Source organism: Octopus bimaculoides, chromosome 11, assembly GCF_001194135.2.
Source record: "Octopus bimaculoides isolate UCB-OBI-ISO-001 chromosome 11, ASM119413v2, whole genome shotgun sequence".
Classification (NCBI taxonomy): domain Eukaryota; kingdom Metazoa; phylum Mollusca; class Cephalopoda; order Octopoda; family Octopodidae; genus Octopus; species Octopus bimaculoides.
Genome location: NC_068991.1, coordinates 51,841,160 through 51,866,471, shown reverse-complemented (window position 1 = coordinate 51,866,471; position 25,312 = coordinate 51,841,160). Strand labels below are relative to the sequence as shown.

The following is a 25,312-nucleotide window of genomic DNA, read 5'->3' as shown; positions in this document are numbered from 1 at the left end:
GAGTCTCATAGCCGGCCGCCAACACTTTTTTCTGCAAAATAGGGGCAGCTTATCCTGTTCAGGCTATATTATTAGCATTATCCTGCGTATGAGAATTTAAAATCACTTCTTTAACTTTCTAAGACATCTCAACACTTCTAAAGCAAACTTCGTTTGTTTGTTTACGTTCATCGTAATTTGAATTTAACATATATATATATATATATATATTTGTTTTTTTATCTATTTTCAGCAATGCTATTTTAAAAGTGGTAAAAATATTGTTGTTGTCCCTAAAACCTCTGCATCATCAGATAATGCTTGGCTTGGTTTTGCTAAGTATGTTTGGTCAGGGTAAGTTTTTCTCTAGAAATCAACTTCTTAATTATCTGAATTGTGCATTGTAAAGAAAGTTGTGCTCAAATGACTGAAACAAGTAAAAAAAAAAAAATGTTTTCTGGAGTGGGAAGAAGAACCAGAGAAAGAATAAAAATACCTGTGTAATTAAAATGTTTAATCAGCAAATACTAGGTTTTGGGGTCAGACCTGCTGTTTGTCATCTTTGTTAAGTCTCTTCTGTTAGAATTTTGGGTTGACCTATGCCTTGTGAGCGAAAATGTTAACTGTGAAGAATATTGGTCGGAGTATATGCATGCATGAATAAATGTGTGTGTGTGTATTGTCTGAATATATATATAGGTGTGTGCGAGGTAGTTGAGGATGTATTTGATAATTTGATAATTTAATAAAATAAGTCTAATCTAGCAAAAACCAAATATATTTTAATATAAATTGGTGCACATGTTCTCCATGAGCTTTCTTAAGATTATTCCATGAATCTGCCTTCAGCTTTGATGACTGCGTCAATGTGGGGCTGGAATTGTCAGCTTGCATGCACCGAGTGGTCCTTATTCATTTCAGACATCACCTGGAGAATGGTGGCCTTTCGGTGAAGTTATAGTATTGTGTCTATGTCAATTAGTCTACCTTTCAACAACACTCCAAGTGTCCATTGGATTTGAAACTGGCGAGTTTCAAGGCCACATGTTTGGTGTTAGATGAGTATAAAAATTGTCTGACATCCATTCTTGGGTTATGTGCGTTTTGTGAAAAGGTGCTGAGTCTTGTTGAAATACATATGGCTTTCCACAACATACTTCATTTCTCCAGTGCTTAACAATTGTTTCTAGCATCTCTGTTTTCAGCAGTATTAATTTTAAGACCCTGTAGAAAGATGTGAGTAGGCATGACATGATCTTCATTACTCACCACTCTTAAAACCATCACAATTACTGAAAACTTAGTGCTCTGGGAGCATCAAAAGGATCTGCACATAACCATCTATCATTTCTCCTGTTAGACTTTTGGTCTTGGTTGAAGTGTTTCTTATCAGAGATCAACCAAAGTATGCCATGTTCATGAGATTTTAAAACCCTGTTAAGTAACCTTGTTTGACATAGATCAGATGGTTTCCCTGTGTCTTTGCAGACATGAATTGGCTTCTCTTCTGTACATATAACTTGTATTGAATATCCCCGTGCACCACAGTTTTGATAGTCCACTCTGACTCCTGAAGTTATTTGGTGATGGCCATGGCTCTCATTGATTTTCTGGGATCATCATTGATAATGCTTTGAACCCATTGAATGAATTGTGGTGTTCTTACAGTGTCTCAATGCTTAGAATGTTTTTATTTTCTTTGATGCAGTTGAAACATTCCTGCCAGAGGCTAACAACTCCAGCTAAACTTCATTTACAAAAGATCTTGCCACATTTAGAAAATTGGCAATTTGTAAATGGCTGAGTTCCATAGATATGTGTTAGCACTTTTTCTGCCATGGAGGATCTGAAAGAAATGAAATCCTGTTAATTGGATTGGAGAGAGTAATATACTGATAATTAAGTGTTCTGAATATATATATATATATGTGTGTGTGCGTGCGGTAAATTTGTCACTGTGTCTAACTGCTTTTAAATCCCATCTGCATCTGATTTTGTTTCAGGTATGTGTTGGAATGCCCAAACTGTGGTATTATTTATCGTAGCCATGAATATTGGTATGGCAATCAGGATATTGAACAAGTTGTACAAGTGATGGTCAGTCATATCTGGCCAGGTGTAAGTAGCTTTGTTAATGTAAATATAATCAAATCTCTCCTCTCAGACTACTGAAGTGCTAGAACTAGCACATATTTTGTTGTATCACAGAAGGAACATTATGCCAATAATAAACATATATATTGTGCATGTATTTATTATTTGCATACTGACCCTCTCAAGATACAACAAAATATGTCTCAATGCCCAGGTTCATGCCAAGAGTCTTGGAAACCAAGTACATAAATGAAGCCAACAGATAATTCTTCTGACATCACTCCCTATAACACCATTGTATTAATACAAGAAAGACATTGGACTGTGTAGTTTTAGGTAGGCTGAGACATAAAAAACAGGATGTATTTGATCGTAGATTTACTCACAGCTGTCCTAGGGTTCAACCTCTAAGCAAATTTGGTCATGAAAGTAATGGATATCTGGAAAATGTGATGTAAGTATATTTTCTATTTATCATCATCATTCAACATCCGTTTTTCATGCTGGCATGGGTTGGTCAGTTTGACCAGAGCTGGTAAGACTAGGGGCTGAACCAGGCTCCATTGTCTGTTTGGGCATGGTTTCTATGGCTGGATGCCCTTCCTAATGCCAACCACTCCACAAAGTGCACAGGGTGCTTCTTATGTGGCACCAGCACCAGAGTGTCTTGAAATTGGCCTTCAGTACTTCGTCCCATGTCTTCCTGGGTCTTCCTCTTCCACAATTTCCATTCACTATAATAATACTTGTTAACAGATTTCTGTCCTTGCGGCAGTAAGATTGTAGTAGACAAAACATTTCTATTTCTACATTTGCTATATAGGAACAAAAATTATTGAGCGCCAAAAAATAATTTGTAGTTAATGATCTGGTAAAATTTGTGTTGTTCTACTCCAAGTGATAATGAAACTCACAGTTAGGCCATGGGTTGAACAAATAAGATACAATAGTATAAGACTGGTGTCTAATAAAGAAATTGGTGTTTATGTAATGTGTGTGTATGTATGTATATATATGTATGTATATGTATATATATATATATATACACACACACACACATATATATCTTTGAATATGATGTGGGAAGCTGGCTGAGTTATTAGAGCATCAGATAGATCCCATTACATTGAACAAATGAAACTTACCTTGAGAACCAGACTCACTAGTGATAAGTAACAAATACTAGTTTCTCCTAATACCAGATAGATTCCATTAAGAGAACATTTAGACTTATGTACAACAAACAAATCATCAAAATTGTTAGTCTTCCCACTTTATCTGTTTTCTTATAAAACTTTACAACTATCAAACTACAAAGAAAATATAATTATTAAAAAGTGTAAACCATGACTGAATAAACAATAACATACTGAACTGATTTGTAATAAGTTTCTGGCTAGAATTTGAGACCAGACCAGGGCTTATTGTTTCCATTTGGGAAATATTTAAAAATGATCAATCAGTCATTCTAAATTGAGTAATAATAGTGTCTCCAAAGCAATAACTTTCTTTGGACAAAACATCAAATTGACTGATTGGCATGAGCCAAAACTTAACCAGTGAAATCCCATGAATATATTTGATGGTGCCATGAGGGAATTAGCAACTGAAATTGCTCAGCCCTGACTGTTAAAACAGAATTAGATTATTAATTATTTTTGAAATTTAAGCTTTTATACTTTTCTTAATGTGTGTGTATTCCTAAGATATCCAGATTGTTTACCCCAGGTTGAATACAAATATATTGTGATAATAATTCAGTTAGTACCTTATTTCAGTTTTGAAAGCTGAAAAGTGAAAGTTTTGAGTTGTCTGGTCAGAAATGTCAGAGAAAGTAAAAGATTGCTTCTCTGTCTGAAGATGATTATCAAAACTCTTCTTTACAAGTGTATAACCAAACCATGATGTATGTAGTTTGTGATGGAATGAAACGTTGAATAATATCTGTAAAATAACACTGACTCCAAGACTTAGAGACCACTGTGGATTATCCTCAACCATTAATGATAGTCTTAAAATGGGATGGTCTCTACAGATATAATTGTGTTATGATTGTAAATTGAAAATTAACATTTCCCTTTCATTAGGACCAACGCAACATGCAAGGGGCCCACAACGCTGCTCGAAAATTGCTTGATGGACTTCATTATGTTGCTGACACTGTGACTAGTGTTGGTGCTAAACCTACCAAAGTGCTAGCTGACTGGATGACAGACCAAATTGCACCAAGCTATTGGATTCCTAATGCACTTATTGCTGTGAGTTCTCCACCTGTATTTGTTTTTTTAATTTTGATTTGTTTTTTAGTAGAATATTTCTAATTAGTTAATATTCTCTCATCTAAAGTGTCTTCATGTTGGTGAATATCTTGTCAGTTGAATTTAGTAGCTGGAAATTTATGTAGAATCATGTTTTAATTGTGTATGTATGTAGCTTTCTCCAATGTATATTAGTACAAGATACAAATATTAGCCAGAAATCAAGACTTAAAGTGACACTCACTTGTCACTCTTGTCAGAAATATTGTGACCCACTTACTGGGCCGCTTGAAACCAATATTGATCACTAATTGTAGTTGTTGGCACTCCGTCGCTTACGACGACGAGGGTTCCAATTGATCTGATCAACGGAACAGCCTGCTCATGAAATTAACGTGCAAGTGGCTGAGCACTCCACAGACACGTGTACCCTTAACGTGGTTCTCAGGGATATTCAGCGTGACACAGAGTGTAACAAGGCTGGCCCTTTGAATTACAGGCACAACAGAAACAGGAAGAAAGACTGAGAGAAAGTTGTGGTGGAAGAGTACAGCAGGGTTCGCCACCATCCCCTGCCGGAGCCTCGTGGAGATTTAGGTTTTTTTCGCTCAATAAACACTCACAACGCCCGGAATCGAAACCACGATCCTATGACTGCGAGTCCGCTGCCCTAACCACTGGGCCATTGCGCCTCCACAATTGTAGTATATAATAATTATATAAGATAGTATTTCTTCATGACCAGAAAATTTGTCATAAGAAATTTCACTGTACAGAAAAAAAGAAAAAAAATTAGCAAAAGGTTTTATAAGAAGCATTAAATAGCCAAGTCTTTATTCAATATTCCATTCTGTATCAAATGCTGTGGAACATGATTTGGCTTCTATTTATAGTTCAAGCTTTTCCCTCTTTGCTTACACCACTGATGTTTATTAGGGAAGCATGATTGTCACAGCATCTTATTTTTCCTCCTCTAATAGTAGGTCTTTTAAGGAATCTTAATGATGATTTAAAATATGATTAGTTTTCCAAATAACCAACTTTTTTGTGTCGTTTTTACTAAATGACATGGTGATGATCAATAATTGTCTTTTGACTCTTCAGCTTTTCTATATTGTCTGCTGTGTGCTAATATAATTGCTTTGTGTTTCAGCACTGTACAAATTGTGAGAAATTATTTGAAGGGAATGAGCAGAAGCATCATTGCCGAGCTTGTGGGAAAGGCTTTTGTGATAGCTGCTCAAGTCACAAGGACCCTGTACCTGAACGAGGCTGGGGAGATACATTAGTGAGAACCTGTGATAAATGTCATCTAGAAAGAAATAATGGTAAATATTCTCTGATAATTACTATAAAAGTGATTTAGATATTGAATTGCTTTTAATGTCTTTTGACTGTTTGTCATAGAAACAAAATGGCTAGTTAGATACATTAATGATGAAGATCTTCTTGGTTTTTAGTTTAACATCTGCATTTGTTTTCATTGACTATGTTCAGCATCTTTCATTTTACGTGTCTCAGTTCACTTGTAAGAAATGGGCACCATGTCTTCTAGGAAAGAGACTCAAGATAGATCAATATTCAGTTAGAGATTTATCTTCTGCTTAATAAGATCTGTTATAGACACTAACAGATCTCATCTATTAAAGAAACTAGCATCTTGTGTTTACACTGTGGAATTGTAATTTAAGAAACATGATGCAGTACCATGGTTGTTTCAAACAGAGTTTTTCACAATGGTGTCTTGATTCACACAAATGCATTACTTAATCTGAAACACCACATGCCTTTGATCCTCTCATTGTAAAACATTGGCAAACAACCTTAAATTTATTTTATTACATTCATCTGATAAATTATTTCACTATCAGCCATCTGATTGATTTCTATTTCCCTTTTTCAGCAATATTTCCTGACCTATCTTTTAGCTTTTAAAGCTTTATCTGCTCTCCCTTTCCACTTATATGTCACCTTGCTCCAACCACATATCAGATCTTTGGCTCACAAACCAACATTCTTTTCATCTTATTCCAATTTGCTGAAGTTTGATTGTCATGTCTCGTATGGAAGTCAATGTCTTGAAGATTGTCAGTTGGCAAAGATGTGCATTCAGTTTTGATGTTTTGTAGCCTACATTAGCTGAGCTTTCTGTTTTTGTATAGAAGGCACTTGGTGGAGCTTTCTTGCTCCTAGATTGCATGAAAGTAACTGTCAAGGTCTGATGTTTTAAGGTTATCAATACTCTGGTGTGGTTTATTCCCTCTATTTCTTGTGTTTTTTATTTCACTACCTAAACACAACCTTCTCAATGAACTGGTATATTAAAAAAAAAAATTGTTTGGCAATATTTTTCAATATTTCATGGAAGGAGTTCAGTGTCATTTTGTATTTCAAGTTCCTTAATTTTCCTTGACATTTTTATCTTTGTGTCCTGGTTGCAATCTCTTCAATATTCAATTTATTGAATCTCAGTTTCAAGTTACTGCATATTTTCTTTTCAGTTACCAAGCACAAACCATCAACAAGTCCATCTCACTCAACACCAGTGACCGCACGCAAAGTTGGTGAAGTTTTGGGAAGTACTATTGGTGCAGTAGCTTCCATTGTTGATTATCCTTTAGGTAAGATTAATCTACATATTTTAGTGATTAAATGTTTTTTTAGTTAGCAAAAATGTTTTGTAGAATTCTTGTAGCAACTTCACTCTCTTTTAATTGTAGAGTCTTTAGCAGTACCAAGCTTTTATTTATTTAATTCTTTCAAAAACACTACTCTATTATTCTATAAATGTTGAACAATTTGATTTAACCATTTAGAATTTAAACTGGCCACAGCTGGCCCAAATATTCTACCTGTTTTATATTCAAAATAAGCAGATGCACCCCTTCACACCTATCCTACAATGTCATTCTAAAAGTAAACAATCACATTGTCAAAATCTCAAAGCTACAAGCTAATGCATAATTAATTCAAAGTAATGTGAATACATATTAATTACATTTGACAGAGTAATCTAAATGCTAAAGGCTTAAATCAATTTTTAAAAAAATCTATTTTAAATTGAAATATGTTGTAGAACGAGAGTTATGTTGTCCGAGAAAATAACATTCTTCCACTGCTCTAGGGACCAATTCTGTAGGTTTTTACTCCACTCTAAACACTTTGCAACATTTGTTTTTGAAAGTAGTGGTTTTCTGATTGCAGCCCTCCCGTGAAATCTGACTTTGTACAGCTCCTTGCGAACAGTTTTTGTGGAAACTGGTTTCTTGAGATGGTCATTAATTTCTGCAGTAGTTTTGGGAGCTGTAATTTTATGATCTTTTTAACAATTCACATAAGAGTCCGATGGTCCCTATCTGCAAATTTTGGTTTTCTTCCGGAGTTTTGTTTCGATGAGGTTTTTCCCTCTTTCTCATAGGCTGTCATTACTTTCGAGACAGTACTTCTTGATATACCAAACATTTCGGCTGTTTCTGTTATGCTAGCACCATACAAGCACCAACAATTTGACCGCTTTGGAAGTCCGATAGATCTGTCATTTTAATGAATTTTAACTACTTTTTTCTAATGATATCTGAAAAGAAACAGCAATTTTAGTAAAATATATTAAGCAACAGTAATAATAAATCAAAAACATAAAAATAAACAAGTGTTTGACAGTTTTATAGATATTTCAAAATTATGATGCTATGAAGCTAGGTGTTTCCATTATTTTGTCCAACCCCTGTATATATAGGGAGATATAGATATGTATATATGTCTAAGTTTTGTGAATTAAATATATTGAGCCGATTTATTTATTTATTTTTATTTCATTTATTTATTCACTTTTATTGTAGGAATTATCAAAGACAGTGTACGTCCAGCGTATTGGATTCCCGATGAAACAGTAACACAATGTGCAGTGTGTAATACAGAATTTGGTCCTAAAGTATCTAAACATCATTGCCGTGACTGTGGTAAGGTGGTTTGCCACAAATGCTCTCCAAACAAGTACTCTGTACCACATCGAGGTTGGGACTATCCTGTTAGAGTGTGTCAAAGCTGTGAGGGGAACAGCTCTGCTAATCTATGCTAACAGAACTACATAACCAGAAGAATTCAATCAAGACATTCATTTAGAAATGACATGACACTAACTGTGGCCTTTTCTTCATAAACGACTCTTTCAAGTTGAAATCATCCCTGATTGTCTTATACTGACCACTGCTGTATCACGACACAGACATTGACGCATTCTTCAACTCAGTCGAACATTACATTAACAACAAAGAACTTCGAAAGCTTTCTGGGCCAAATTTTGAAATATTTCTCAAATCTTAGGTGGCCATTTGAACAATATTTTGAATAATGATAATAATAATAATGATAAGAATAATAATCCTAATAATGATTATGATGTTTGTCTTGGTATAAAAGATGGGCTATAGCAAATATTCTGCTCAATACCACAGATTTACTTGTGAGTTGTTTGACCTTAACTAGTTGAGCATGTCCCTTAGTGGCTGACGATATGTGCATCTCTGATCACAAGCAGAAGTTGTATGGGAGCATCATAGTCATGTGTTGAGAGAAATTCTTTGGGGTTTGAATAATTTACCTCTGGAAACATAGGTGTTTCATTCATCATCCTTAAACAACCTTTATTCAGTAACCTTTTTAGTAGGATGGTCTACTCAACCTGAAGAAAATTCTAACTGGGCCGGCCCCCACCTGCAAGGTCACACACTGTTTATCTTGATATGAAATCACCATGTTGTGCACATATGGTTGTGATGCATGTGCTTGTTGTACTCTTATCAAATGGGTAGTCATGATGGGTATATTGGGCTTCATATATTTGTACCCCAGTGTCACTTTGATGGCATGCGCTGCTCTCTCACTCAGTGATGATAATAATAATAATAATAATAAGTGAAAAGGGAAATGAAGAAAGCTTCTAACCTCTGCATTGTTAGAAGCTTAATTCATTTCCATTTTTATTTATTATTCTACTTCTGTACTACAATGTTTCAAGCAAACTACAACACTTATTATTAGGTGAGCTGGCAGAATTGTTAGCATGCTGGGTGAAATGCTTAGCTGTATTTCGTCCGTCTTCATGTTCTAAGTTCAAATTCCATCGAGGTCGCTTTTGCCTTTCATCCTTTTGGGGTCAATAAAAAAAAGTGCCAGTTGAGTGCTGGTGTCAATGTAATCCACTTGCCCTACCCCCGAAGTTGCTGGCCTTGTGCCAAAATTTGAAATCATTATTATTAATATTAGGTGGCAAGCTTGCAGAATTGTTAGCACGTCAGGCAAAATGCTTAGTGCCATTTCGTCTACTTTGACATTCTGAGTTCAAATTCCGCGAAGGTTGATTTTGCCTTTCATCCTTTGTGGGGGTCAATAAATTAAGTATCAGTTGAGCACAGGGGTTGATGTAATTGACTAATCCCTTCCCCACCAAATTTCAGGCTTTGTGCCTATAATAGAAAGGATTATTATTATTATTAAGTTCCATCCCTATTTTTAGTGGATAAAATAAAGTACCAGAGTGGTACTAGGATCAATGTAATCAACTAACCCCTCTTCTGACTTTTTGCCTAAATCAGAAACTATCATCATTATTTTATTATTATTTTAATAAGAATTGTTAAAGCTTTGGGACCTCTGCCTTGCAGTATTTGTTCTAGCTCTTTATGTTCTGAGTTCAAATTCCAACAGGGTCAGCTTAGTTTTCATCCTTTTGGGAGATCAATGAAATAAAGTAACAGTCTAATACTGGGGCTAATGATATTGCCTGATTCCCTCCCTACAAAACTGCTGGCCTTGTACCTAAATTAGAAATTTATTATTATTATTAAAGCACTGAACAAGAAGCCTAGTGGTATGCATTCTAAATTTAAATCACACTGCAGTCAACCTTTAGACCTTTTCATGTCAGTGAAATACCAACGAAGTTCGGAGGGGGCGGTCAAGCTAATCAACTTCCCTCTCCCCAAACAAATTTCTGGCTATCTACCTATGTCAGAATCAATTATCATTAAATTGTTGAGGTAGCAGAAGTAATGAAGTGCTGGATTGAATGAAGCATAGATTTAGTTCTCCCTATCCAAATCTTGTGGAACAAAACTAAAATTAGTACCAGGCCAGGCTTGTATTGGGATCAGTTTAACTAAGTGTACATGCCCTCTTAAAATTTGTGGCCTTGTACTCATGTGAGAATGATGATGATTATTGTTATTATTATTATTATTAGTGGCAGTTCTTCCGACTCTACATTCTGAGTTCAAAATCCTGTGTGGTTGACTTTCATCTTTTGTGGTTGATAAACTAAGTACCAGTTGCGCACTGGGATCTATGTAATCAACTTCCCCTTCCCCTCATTTTCTGGCCTTGTGCCAAAATTTGAAAGAATAATAATAATTATTATTATTATTGTTGGCAGTTAAGGCAGTGAGGTGGTAGAATCGTTAGCACCCCAGACAAAGAAGCTTTGTGGCATTTCATCCGTCTTCATGTTCTGAGTTCAAATTCCACTGAGGTTGACTTTGCCTTTCATTTTTTTGGGGTTGATAAAATAAGTACCAGTTGAGTACTGGGGTTGAGGTCGTTGACTTACCCTCCCACACCCAAATCTGCAACCATTATTATTGTGGGCAGTGAACTGTATTTGGATACCAAGTTAAGTGCTTAACAATATTTAGTTATATCCCTTTACATTCTTAAAATGAAATCCTGACAGGTCAATTTGGTTTTCTTTCCATTTGGAGATGATAAAATAAAAGCTAGAAATGTAACTTTCATCACACATTTTTTTGGTTCTATAGCAAAGTTAAAAAAAAACTGAAAAAACCTTATTATTGCCAACCTGTTTCTGTTATCCTTTCTGTAAATGTTATAGATTTATTTAGTAAGAGACTTCACTGTTGAAGTCATGTTGGAGCTGGTTTTATCTTTCACTAGAGTTAAAATTTGTACAGCTATTGTACTGAGTCTCCTGAATAAGTTGGTTTAACAGATTAACAAGAAATTGTTATTTTGTTTGTTTATTTCTGTATGTATCAGCATGAGTTCTAAATTATTTAGAAATTTCATGTCATTGCACATCCAGTCTTTCTAAATATTCTAAGGAATCAAGAAAATATTTCCTGGAACTAAAACTTAAATCACTACCAATAATAATAGTAATAATAATAATAAATGCCCGGATGCAGTACCAGTCACTGGCTCTCATGGTTTCTGATCTTAATTGATTGGAAGTGTTATCATGTACATTGTTTTGTCTTGGTATAAAAGATGGGCTACAGCAAATATTCTGCTCAATACCACAGATTTGCTTGTCAGTTGTTTGACCATAACCAGTTGAACATGTCCCTTGGTGGCTGATAATATGTGCATCTCTGATCGTGAGCAGAAGTAGTGGGGGAGCATCATAGTCATGTGTTGAGAGGAGTTTTTTGGGGTTTGAATAATTCACCTTTGGAAACATGGGTGTTTTGCTCAACATCCTTAAACAAACCATATTCAGGGACCTTTTGAGCGAGATGGGTTACTCGACCTGAAAAAAATTCTAACTGGGTTCCACCTGCAAGGTCATGCGCTGTTTATCTTGATATAAGATCACCATGTCGCGCACATATGGTTGTGATGCATGTGCCTGGTGTACCCTTGTCAGACGGGTAGTCATGATGGGTATATTGGGCTTTGTATATTTGTACCCCAGTGTCACTTTGATGGCATGCACTGCTCTTTCACTCAATAATAATATTTAGTATATAAAGTAAGTTAGCCTTTGACCCTTGGCAGTTCTAAAATTACACACATCTATATAGTTTACAAGTTCACTAAACTGCTCTAATTTTCTGAATGATTTTGTATAATTTTACATTGGATTTTTGTTTTAAGGTTCCCTTCTGGTGTAGAATATAATATATTGAAGAAAAAACGGTAACTAAGTTGTGTTGTTATTGATGTGTAGATCCAGTCAGCTTTGTATGACTAGAGCCCTTATGTTTCAAAAGTACCCTGCTGAATGCATTGCTATTAAGCTACAAGTCCTTCATCTGAGATATGCAGCTACCAGCTGTCTGTGTTGGTTGGGGTTGATCTCCAACATTCAATTTGGCATTCTAATTGTGGCCATTCCATAATTACTTAGGGTCATGCCTGTAAGGATTAAAGAAGTAAAACAAATCTGGTCACTATTCTAGGGTATTTATTGAAGTAGATTGGGTTGCTGTTTGAGCATTTCAAGGGACAAGCTCCCATCTACTGGCTGGACTAAACTATTTTGTTAATGAAAACAAAACAAAATGTTGTTTTCAAACAAGGCACGGTCTTGAGGAGATAAGTACAACCTAGTTTTGTTTTCCACTTGTAACATTTCACTTCCACATGTCCCTGACAAAGATCTGGACATCATCCTACGATGTTTTTCTCCTGTTTTCTAAACCTGATGTTGTGCCTACATTAGAAAAACAAATCTATGTGACATCTATCTGCCACTCTGTTTTGAATTCAAATCCTGTTATGGTTGACTTTACATTTCATCAAATTGAAATTGATAAATAACTACCAGTGATATTCTGGGTTTATTTAAATGGCAATATCCTTTCCCTATCAATGTAGGCATTGTTCCTCGTTAAATGAAACCAATATTAAATAACCCCATCCCTCATTTTTGTTGTTGTCTTTAGTCACAACTATAATCAGTCCTTCCTGCTAATAAAATCTCATTGCTCATAATTATGTTTTATTTTCTTTATATAATTAAGGTTCTTTTTTTATATTTTTCCAATACTGCTTCTTTTAGTTTCTTGGCTTTTGAAATAATTTTTTGTGGAATATTGGTTCAGTATAGGTTGTGATGTGGCTAGGTAAATTAGATATTTGACTACTAACTTATGGGTCATGAGTTCACATACTGTTGAAGTACTTTGAGTTCAGTTAACAGCAAGAAGTCCAAATATGTTTTATGTTCATTGTTATATGTAAGAGACACAACATCAGTGACTGTTTGACTGTTTTAGTAATGATGAAAGTGTTAAAGAAATGACATAAAGGAGTTAAATGTAGTTTGTGATATTTTTCCTTACAGACTTAGTAATTCCTGATTTGATAGATTTGATGAAGTTGTAGGAAAATACTCAAGTTCTATCCGCTGTGATTCAAAGACCAGTAAGGAATCTGTTAATCCATGCTGTTAGAGTTCTGTCAGATTTAGATATTGAACTCAATTGAAAGTGTTGTTAATTCTGAGATAAGTTACTCTATTTTCAATAAAATTTTGGTGTGAGGGACCATTCTTATGAATATAGATTTCATGTGACAGTCATCATATAAATGTATTGTAGCACATTTAATATTGTTCAAAGAGAAATCAGTTAGCCATAAATGAATGGTGCTAATGAGATTGCTTTAATTTTAAGAATTGGCAACAAAATTGCAAGCTTCCAGACTTCCAGTTATTTTTGGATCATGAGAAATTAAAGAAGTAAGATAGTGAGGTTTTGGAACTGAGTATTTGAGAATAAAGGCGCTCTGCTAGTCATTTCATGTTTAATAGGTGAAGGGTTTGTCATATTTGGATTCTGTAAACACGAGTAGATCTACCATTGGAGGTAATCCAACTATGACCATCTCATCTTTGCAGACACAGTGTACCTCGGACTTCTCTATCCAAGGTGTCCTTTCTTTTATGATTGGCAATTGTAATTAGAGAAAAATTTGGTTGCTATTTTTAGGAGCTTAAGGAACTGCATAACAGTACCCTCATTAAATCATAAGAGGCAATTTGAAGCTTTTGTTGGTGGTCAAGGTGAACTTGACCAGAGTATAACAGTTCCTTCCTGCTTCTTTAGAGGAATGGTGGCGGCAGTGGTGGGTGTTAATGATTTTGCTGCTGGTTTTGTGTGTCTGGAAATGTTTATATTTGTCTCAAATGAATGGGAGAGATAGTGTTTTTATGATGTTGATGTTGTCAACTCTAATCCAGCAGACCTACACCTTGAAATATTCTAACCTTGGCCATACAGTTTTTGGTGGGGTTTGTAGAACTGTCTAAAGCAGGGGTTCCCACTGCAGGGTGCAAATAACATTTCAAGGGATACCACAAAGAGGTAAGGGCGGTAAGCTGGCAGAAACGTTAGCACGCTGGGCGAAATGCTTAGCGGTATTTCGTCTGTCACTGCGTTCTGAGTTCAAATTCCGCCGAGGTCGACTTAGCCTTTCATCCTTTCGGGGCCGATAAATTAAGTACCAGTTACGCACTGGGGTCGATATAATCGACTTAATCCGTTTGTCTGTCCTTGTTTGTCCCCTCTGTGTGTAGCCCCTTGTGGGCAGTAAAAAAATAGGGATACCACAAAGAGGCTAAGTATAGACTGTGTTAAAATAATTTTTCAGAACAAAATAAACTGGCTCTTAAAAATAACCTTCTTCTGTTAAACACAATCAAAACTAAATTATTCTAATTCTGTGTAGATTTATTAACCTTCATGAGATTATATATAAGAACTGCATCTTCATTCTGTTTACTATGATATATTAGTGTAAATCCAGTTCTCTTTTGTCAATTAAGATAAAACCTAGGAATTGCTTGAATCCACAGACAAAGCTGTGGGCCAGCTGGAAAGTTCCACATTTTGGTAGAGTCTTCAATGAGAAGCAGGACCAAAGAAGTCATTGAATTTATATTCAGAATTGTGATTTCAATGTTCATGGTTTTTCTTTAATTGCTCAATTTTACATTTATAATTTATTCACATTTTCAAGTTCATTTTGTTCCCTCACATTATTAATGTTTGTGGTTCAATTAAAGAAAAAATAAACTAGTTGTTAGACAATTGGCTTTTCCATCTTCGAATGTGCTATTATTTTTGTAGAGGTGTGAAAATTAATCAAATATTTCCTGGCGGTGTGAGTCATTGAAAAGGCTGAGGAACACTGTTCTGACTTCTATAAAATGAGAGGGTGTTCTTTGGTTATTATTTTTAGTAGAAGCTCCTTGATTGGCATGATGTAGGTTTGCCCTTGTGGCAAATTTAAATGAAATAATGATGTAGGTTTGACTGGTCATCATAAGAGTCGACAGATATTTGGGAGTACTGCTTACCTTGACAGGTCCTCATCTTAATTGTTTCATTTTGGGCATAGTTTCTATGCCTACGTGCCCTTCCTAATATTAACCACTTCACTAGGTAACTTGTGGGAGCCACCAGCACTAGAGAGGTGACAGTTCCTCAGCAATACTCTATGATCCTCTCAACCTCACATGTTGCACACTGTATTGAGTGCATTTCTCACAACACCAGTATTATAGAGGTAGCCATGTCCTATCTTGACTAAAAAGATCTAATAGCTGTATGTTTCTGCTTGCTTGCCAGTATTTTTACAGAGTGAGAAGTATGAATGATAATGATAAGAGGGCTGAGTGATAGGGGCATTAAGTAATCAGATATATTGAAAGTAATGTGGCTGAGATGGCAGGGCAATGACAAAGTGCTATGTGGCATAGGAGATGGTGGGGGACAGTCAAGAGTATGATGACAGAGTGCAGTGGGATTAATGACAGGCAGTATAAGAAGAGGAGAGGATGAAAGATGAATGTACAGGGTAGAAGCGGTCCAATATAATCCCCTATATATATAGCTTTTGAGATGATGAGGATGGTGGCTAAGGAAATGGAAGGTAGGTGAGCCCTGTACCAGTGAGTGGCTCAGACCAGCTGCAATGGTATCGTTAATTGCAGCACGTGTAATGGAGGATGAAGAGAAGCGAGATCCATTGTCATCTTTAATCTTAGGAATATTGTACGGTGAAATTGTGGAGGGAATGAGGGATGATCAATAGGCATGGGTATAGAAAGGCAATAGTGGAGGCGCAATGGCCCAGTGGTTAGGGCAGCAGACTCGCGGTCGGAGGATCGCGGTTTCGATTCCCAGACTGGGCATTGTGTGTGTGTTTATTGAGCGAAACACCTAAGCTCCATGAAGCTCTGGCAGGGGATAGTGGCGACTCCTGTTGTACTCTTTCGCCCCAACTTTCTCTCACTCTTTCTTCCTGTTTCTTGAGTAACGCTGCGATGGACTGGCGTCCCGTCCAGCTGGGGGCGAACACATACGCCATAGAAACCAGGAAACCGGGCCCATGAGCCTGGCTAGGCTTTGAAAGGGCGACGTTTTATAGCAAGGCAATGAATAGTGAATAGAAAAGAGAGAGCCAATGGGATCCTTAGTTACACTAACAGCATTGTACTGTGAAACTGAGACATGAAACAAGGGAAACAAGAGAAATGAATGAGAGAAAGAGACCTTGGTGACAGTGATATGATGATAGACAGGATGCATGGTTATGTGATGTGGTGGATATGAAAAGGTAAGAGATTTACAGGTTGGAGGAAAGAAATGGATTGAGTCAAGATGATCTTCAGCTTCTGTTTGAGATTATTTTTATTGCTATCAGTATTCTGTTCTAGATTTCTGGATGTATATAATGGAAAAAAGAGATTTAAGGAAGAGTTGGAACATTTAACAAATAACCGAAGTTACAGTCATATAATGTAAATCATATCATTGATTATATATCACAGGTTATTACAGTATGGTTGAGTATATATTACAGTAATTGAATGTTATTAGTTTCCAGTTCTTTTCTATATTTCTATTCCTACCAGAGCTTATTATACTCTGCAGGCATTGGTTATTATCTTTAGATCTATTTCTGACATTCCTCAATATCAGAAATTTTGTTCCAAAGTCAGATGGATGAGTGACACTTTGAAAATATTGTTTAACTTACGAACTAGATTCCGAATTTCTTTATTGCTCAAAAGATAATCATATCTTTTATCTGTTTTAGTCATTGGACTATGGCCATACTGGGGCACCACCTTGAATTTTTAGTCAAATGAATTGATCCCAGTATTTTTTTTAACCTGGTACTTATTCTATTGGTTTCTTTTGCTGAACTGCTAGGTTATGGGGACATAAACACACTGACATTGGTTGTCAGATGTGGTGGTGGACAAACACACACACACACACATATAAGAGGGGCTTCTTCCAGTTTCCATCTACCAAATCCACTCACAAGGTTTTGGTTGACCTGAGGTTATGGTACAAAACACTTGCCCAAAGTGCCACACAGTGTGACTGAACCTGGAACCATATGGTTGGGAAGCAAGTTTCTTACCACACAGCCACACCTACACCTGTTAATAGTTTAGGTAAAACTCACTTTTTTTCAGTTAGCACATCAGGTATTGTCTGTCTTCTATATAATTACATAGCTACTTCATAAACTGCAGAATAACTCACTTTTTTTTTTATTACTTTATTTCCAGTCTTGACAGTAGCTGCTGTCATGACTGGAAATAAAGTGAAACCACTATGGAAAGTGTATTACATAAATTGTGATTTCAGTTTCTTTTTTTGTCTTGGCAAATTGAAAGCCTGAAATAAACACAATATAGATTTGCTAAAAAACACAGTACATTCCTATGAATTCAATCAAAATATTTATTGCCAATCACAGCTGAAACTTAGTTTGGGACTTTGTAACCATTTTCAAACTAAACTTGCAATAGGATCAATTCTATCTTTAATGTCTTTGACAAGTTTTTAATAATTTTTAACTGAACCTTTCATTGTAAGACAACTTTGTGTGTGCCTAACTTGGTTTAATGGTTCATGTGAGGAGCCATTGTATTCACCAAATCTGGATGGCGTTACTGAATATTTATTCAATATCTTTTATCCTGTACAAAGAAATGATTCCACATTCTTCAGTGCTGACAGATTTTACTATAGATTATTGATCTCTTTACATAGATATAAGATGCTATTCTGCCAGATATGAACTTTCCTTGATTAGTAATGCGTTTTCCTGTTGAGGTATGCATTACTATTTTTTTATTTTTTTTTTTTGCACAGTTGACTTTCACAGCAGTTACCATCAAATGTTGGCAGCTGTGTCCTTCTGTCAAATAGAGAAACAATACTTCATGTAATAAAATCAACATTTTACTCAGTAAAATTTCATGTACAATGTATTTAGAGGCATTGTAGATATGCAACACACTTTCATAAACAACTTACTTAATACACTTGGCAAATTCAAATGGTTAATTTATGCTGTACATATTTTCTGAAACTCTAACATATTTTCAACAAATTCATTGAGTAGGAGACTGAGTTACATGTATTGGTGTGTGATGATGGCCTCCGTTCATTTGAAGGGAACTACTGTTGTTATAATGTTCTATTTAGATTTCCTACTTAGTGAGATCAATAAACCATGGCCTATGCATTGAACATTGATCACCAATTCAATCAACATTGTTTATTCAATCAACATTATAAATTCATTGAGCATCTCCCAACAATAAGCTATTTATTCTGTTAGATTCATAAATGAAGTTCCCACTTTTGAAGCTCCAACAAAGCTATAAGGTGATACTTTTTCTGTTATTAATTTCACTTTCAGTTTCTTTCTCCATAGAGATCCTGGGATAGATTTTAAATATAAATAATGTTCCACCCTCAAGTTAGAGAAAACACATGACCTAGTGGTCAGAGTGTTGCACTCACTATAGCAAGATTGTGGTTTCAAATTCCTGATCAGGCAGTGTGTTGTGTTCTTAACATAACACTTCATTTCACGTTGCTCCATTCCACTCATCTGCAAATGAGTAACCCTGCAATAGACTGGCATACTGTTCAGGATGAATGTGGGGATCTCAGCCACTTATACACCATGGAAAGTGGGTGACTGGCTCTATCAAATGTAATGCTTATTTATTCATGTTGTTTTGAATTTATGCATTTATCTCATAGCTTTGAAATTTCACTGATTTGATTCTTTATTGAAGGATAGGTGTGAGAAGCTGGATCTTGCCTGTTTGAACATAAAACAGATAAGATATTCGGGCCATATGTAACCAGTTTAAATGCTGAAGGGTTGAACCTAACTGCATCATTCTAGTAAATCCACAAAGCAGAAAATGTCCTAGAGAGAATAATTATATTTTTGTTGGATTGAACTATAGCACCATTTTTATTCTGTTTGAGAAGACATTTATTTATCAGGCGTGTACAGTTTTTCAACAGCATTTAATAAAACTTTGACAATCAGACATAGGGGACAAAAGCTACCAGATCTCAATAAGTGTTTCAAGTTTGTTGGGTCCAAAGAAGCTGCAAAACATCAGGATTTGATGTCCATAAAAATGATAGAAATTTCAGGCAGTCAAGAAGCAGGACAGTTGTCTGTATAATAAAAGAACCAACCATACGGCTATTTATAGCAGACAGATGTAGACTCAAAATAGCTGAAGGATATTAAGAATGATTTATGTTTTATACAAATTTCAGCCAAGTTTTGAGTCTTGGTGAGGCTGATCAGTAGATCTGTCATCATGTCAGTCATTACTGTTATTGCTGCTGCCACCACCACCACCATCATCATCATCATAATTTAATGTTTGAATTCCATGCTAGCATGGATTGAACTTTGTAGTAAAGATTATTTGCCAACATAACATGGCAGTCCTGGTTTAGGACTAATGTTGCTGTAATTTAATCCCAGGAGACATTGTCTTCAGCTGGCTATATGACACAAAATGTGTCCTTACATTTTCGAACAAGGGAATCTAGCACCCCCACTCAACTCTAAACAATATCTGTGTATTGCGACTTCTGGATTATTTCCCTTCATCCTGGGGCTAAATTACAGCAACATTAGTCCTAAACCAGGACTGCCATGTTATGCTGGCAAACACTCTTTACTACAAGGTACTGTTGCTGAATATCTCACATTGTGAGATTTAAAAATAGTAATTTTCTAATAGATTGAACTGTTTAAAAGGAGTTGACTAGCCAGAGGACTACACCAAGCTCCACTGTTTTGGCATGGTTTTTGCAGCTGGATGACCTTCCTAATGACAAACACTTTACAGCGTGTACTGCCTTTTACATGGCATCCGCACCCGTGCTTTTTACATGGCACCAACACTGGCAAGGTCTGCATTGGCATGTGTAAAATTCAATTTCTACCAGCAGCGGATGTAAAATGGTGGTGGTGGTAGTGATGATATTTAGTTTGAAATAAAAAGAGCATGAACCAAAACGTTAGTTTCCTTTGAACCTTATCATATCTGTTTCTAATCCAGCTATGGGTACCTAACAATTCTTTTCACAGTAGCCAACTTCCATGACCTTTTTAGACTCTGTATCATAATGACACAAAGATATCTTCTCTATATCTTTGGAAAAAGGCATGAATGCCATTAAATCCCATATTATTTCTTTCTGTATCAATTAGTAGAGTTGTAATTATGTAAGTCATTGTTTGTCATCAAATTTAATTTTGTGACATATCCTCAGCTAAAGAATTCTTGGTTTTCCTACACAAAATCTTTAGTAAATAAATATTTGAAGAAAACTGTGTTAGAGTAAAACCAAAAAGGAATTTTAACCAAATCAGATAAATCTGAATGTGGCCGCAGGAAAGCAATAAATATTTGTTTATTCAATAACGTCTTATTTATAATTTATTTATTTTAGATATTTCACTAAATTAGATATTTGATTTAGAGAAGAAAAAAAAAGAACAACTCTACTGTTAGCTTCATTCCCATCTCATCATTTTCTCTTTCGACTTGTCTTTGAAAAAATAATAATTCTGAGCAGCAGAGCAGCAGCAGCAGTAGTAGTATATTTCAGTATATTTTAAGGAATACTTTATTAGATTTACTTGAAAGATCTCCTCTTACAGATTTATCATCAAACCATTTCAACGTTCAAATTATCATTTTTCTTTTAGTTTCTTCTCTCTCTCTCTCCCTCTCCACCATTAAAATAATTTTTTTTTTTTACTGTGTATCAGTTATTAGCTCTGAGACCTAATAATCTTTCTTTGTGGCGCTATCCCACCAAACTGAATCTAATAAATCTTCAATGAATCAAGAGATTCATTCTGCTCTAAGATTTTCCATTAGAATGTGTTCTAATGAGGTTTTGATGATTTATTTAAATCTTAGGCTAAATACAAAAATATTTCTTCAAGTATTTTGATCTTTGTATCAGATTACATTTTTATGGTCTGTGTATTTTACAGACTAATGAAAAAAAGAAACCTTCCTTACTAGTTCATAGCTTTTGAAATCTAAATTCAGATCCGCGTGCGTGTGTGTGGCGGATGGTTTTAAATATATTCCAAAAGATTTGCCAACAGAAGCTTATCATTGTAAACTAGTTATTGTTCATGAATACATCTGTAAGTGTTCAATAATTTTCATAAAATAAGTTTTAGTCATTATTATATATCAAAATTTAGTGTGGTATCTCTTGAAAATTGGTGATGACCAAATTGAAAGGATTCTGTAGCACCACTGAGAAATCAATGATTTGTATATTAGTGCAGTATTATGTCTGCAGATTCAGAGAACCATGGAGGTCTTGTATTTTCCTCAAATTTTCATGAGGGATAATTTTCAGTTATATACATTCAGCACTTTAAAACGTCTTCATTTCGTTATACTTTAGTTTTTCATGAGAAAAATGACAGAAGACTTTCTTTAATTGATGCCTGTTATGCTTGTGGTACAGGGCTTACCCTGATCGGAAGCAGTTGAGGTTTGGCAACAGAAGAGCATCTGACTGTAGAAAATCTACCTCAACAAATTCTAACCCATGCAAACATAGGAAATTGGATGTTATATGATGAAGATGGCAATAGTGAAAATTTTCCTCCCTTATGTAATTTTTATGTGGCTACTCCTCTATCTCATAATATTTTCTCATTAATACTAAAGCTATTTTAGAAATATCCATTTGTAGAATATGATTGTATTCTGATAAATGCAGAATTTATAACATACAAAATAATGAGAAAATATCAATTGATTCTAAATAAACCACAAATTAGAAAATAGAATTTCTTTTTCATGCCATGAATATATGGAACAAGCTGCAGTGGCAAAAGCAATACTGCAGCTGATAAACAAACTGCTCATCCAATATGAAGTCATTTTAGTTCAGTTAAAAGAGAAATGGTATGAATGTACCGGGAATATAGAAATTGTTCTGGCACAGAAATGAGCACAATGTTCTTGCATATCATCATCATCATTTAACATACATTTTCCATGTTGGCATGAGTTGGATAGTTTAAGAGGATCTGATGGGTTCAAGGGCTGCATTGTGCTCCAGTGTCTGCTTTAATATGGTTTCTATTGTTGGATGCCCTTCCTAATACCAACAACTGTACAGAGTACACCGGATGCTTTTTTTGTGGCACCAGCACTAGTGAGGTCACTATGCAATTTGCAAGACTAAGATTCCCTTTGATTGAGTGAAGTTGTGGTAGAATGGAAGATGGCTTTATGCTATGGGATGAGGAGTTAAAGTGGGAGAGGAACCAGAACAAAGTGTGTGGGGGGGGGGGAGCTGTATGGTGGTGGAGGAGAGAGAATTTGTTGGCTCAAGTGGGTGATCAATGTAAAATGTGGGTAGATATGACAGCATTAAGAAAGGAAGAAAAATAGTTCCTGGTAGTAAAATGGGTAAATGGTATTAGAAAAAACAAGCGAAATATGCAGTTCTGCTCATGTTTAATTACAACAGCAGAATAGTAAAGTTACAGAGGTGATGGTAGGAATGTCTCAAGGAGGAAATAGTGGTGGGTGGGGAACAATTGTGTGCACACACACACATACACACAGTGTGCTTTCAGAATGTCGCTTTATTTGGATCTTCTCAAGAATTACATACGATCCATCATCCTGATAAAGATGTAAAGGGAAGGAAAGCTCCTAGTCCATCAGGAATTACTGCTGAGATGCTTAAAATATCTGACGGAGTGGGACACGGTCTAGTCACCCATTTAGTTACTCAGTTTGCACAGGAAGGCATCATACTCAATGACTGGTGTAGCAGTTACAATGTCACCTGTTACAATTGTATAGCAGATGCTTTAGAGAGGAGTAATTACAGGGTGTATCAACTTGCTGGACCAGGTCATGAAAGTTACAGGAAGAGTTATAGTTAAACTAGTTAGGAAGATAGTTAACCTAGAAGAGATGCAGTTTAGTTCAGAGGCTCAGGATGTTAAGAATTGTGAGACAAAGTGTGAGAGAGAACGGGATATCATTGGTGAGCAGTGTATTTGGAATGATAATGTCATTCTCATCGATATGGAAAAAAAAAATTAACAGGAATGGAAGTGTTATTATGAGAGGCTGGAGACCGTGGAAAAACGTATGGAATAAACAAAGATTTCTTCCGTACTGACCTAATACAGGGACCAACAATTAAAGTTCACATCAATGTGGTAGATAGAATAATCAAAGATATGAAGACAGGGAAAGCTATGTGTTGATTAGGGATAGTTGCAGAGATGCTTGAAGCATCATTCAGGGAAGATTCAAAATTACCATCCGAATAGTTATTTAAGTCTTACAGGAAGGTGTTATATCCATTGACTGGCGTAGCACTTCCATCGTGAACGAAGCAGCAATAGAGGAGTTAATCTACTAGACCAGGTTATGAAGGTCACAGAAAGATTCATAGAAGAATTGATCCGTGATAAAGTAGACCTGGATGAGATGCAGTATCATTGATGCAATCTTATTAGGGAGGCAGCTACAGGAAAATACTTGGCTAAGAGTTAACCACTATTCTTAGCATTCGTTGACTTGTAGCTATGTCTGACGACTAGAAATTACCCATCCACACATGGAAGGTTCATTAATATGAAACCGATTGGTAACATAAATTGTTTGTTGTGATATTAAAGTTATAATACTCTAAACAAACACACACACACAATGTTATTATAAGAACCACAAGTGTAGTGAGAGAACACAAATGGGGTTTAAAATTTACTATAGCTATTTCAGTAGAATTTTATTGAGGCATTCATAGATTACATCATAACATATAGTCCATCGTCTTTAAATAAAATTTTAAACTGGTAAGACACCAAACAGGTGAGATAATACATCGATCTTGACGAAACGAACATTTTTGGATAAGTGGTATTTTGAAAAAAAGCATTCGAATTTATAGAATTATTAGGAATGGTTTTAACGAGCATGCGATAAACAGAGAGATCCAACGACTCTATATCAAATCACTTATCTAAATTGGTTTATAGCTAATATTGGCTTTGAGAACGCACAAAAATTAATCATAGACATGCTGTAGCCATGAATTGAACGTAAGGTCATTGAAGCAAGCAGATATCTTGTCAGTTAAGCTAGATAAAAGAAAACAAACAGCAGAGCAAGAGAAAGCCATAAAACGGTCATCACGCTTTTTGCCTCGTTCCATCCAGCTTCAACGTATTCACTCATATTTCAAAACACACACACACACACCAACACTGGTTGTCAAGCGGTGATGGGTGACAAACACACACACACACTCTCATGCACGCATATATATATAATATTAGGGACCAAATCCAAAATTACAGGTAAAAACTCAATTAAAATTAAAGGCATAACTACAGGGTTTTACCCCCAGACTTTGGGGGTAAAACCCTGTAGTTATGCCAAATTAAATTGAGCTTTATAGATAAAATATATAGTTTTAGAGAAAATAACCAAGTTTCAAGAACTCATCGATGAAAATCCACTATCACATATAGAAAAAATTAACAATTAAAAGCACAATAAATGAGTATAATATAAAGCAAAGTAAATATCATAAGATATATATTTATATATAGAAAGATGACCAGTAGGGTGGACATTTAATATGCTAGAAATAGCTCACATGTTGTGTCTACTAAGACCTAGTAGTTCTCAAAAAAACCCAGCGAAAAACCAAACCGTAAGCGGGCAACACATTGAAAATTACATATAATTAAAAAGTTATTCGTGGACCAAGGTTTCGGAGTTAAAAATCTCTTACCGAGAAAATCTGCTCCATCTTCAGCACGAACTGCTAGTGGCAATTCCCAGAATCTTATACAAGTTGTTCACCGCTAGAGGC

General features: G+C 35.5%; 1 protein-coding gene and 1 long non-coding RNA gene across 2 annotated transcripts in view; one reads left to right on the top strand and one right to left on the bottom strand.

The window, feature by feature from the left end:
* The window catches only part of LOC106879851 (zinc finger FYVE domain-containing protein 1), a 28,819-nt gene extending 15,758 nt beyond the window's left edge, over positions 1–13,061 (top strand). Inside the window, exons 6-11 of the mRNA XM_014929567.2 lie at positions 233–333; positions 1,983–2,097; positions 4,161–4,331; positions 5,485–5,659; positions 6,833–6,952; positions 8,171–13,061. Coding sequence (XP_014785053.1) covers positions 233–333; positions 1,983–2,097; positions 4,161–4,331; positions 5,485–5,659; positions 6,833–6,952; positions 8,171–8,409 — 921 coding nt within the window. The 3' untranslated portion in view covers positions 8,410–13,061. The remainder of the gene's footprint in view (positions 1–232; positions 334–1,982; positions 2,098–4,160; positions 4,332–5,484; positions 5,660–6,832; positions 6,953–8,170) is intronic.
* Positions 13,062–17,815: 4,754 nt separating this feature from the next.
* Positions 17,816–25,312, bottom strand: LOC106879852 (uncharacterized). Its single transcript, XR_001410678.1, has 2 exons — positions 25,232–25,312; positions 17,816–18,293 (listed from the first exon to the last, which is right to left on the bottom strand). It is a non-coding gene; the product is annotated as an uncharacterized LOC106879852 (long non-coding RNA).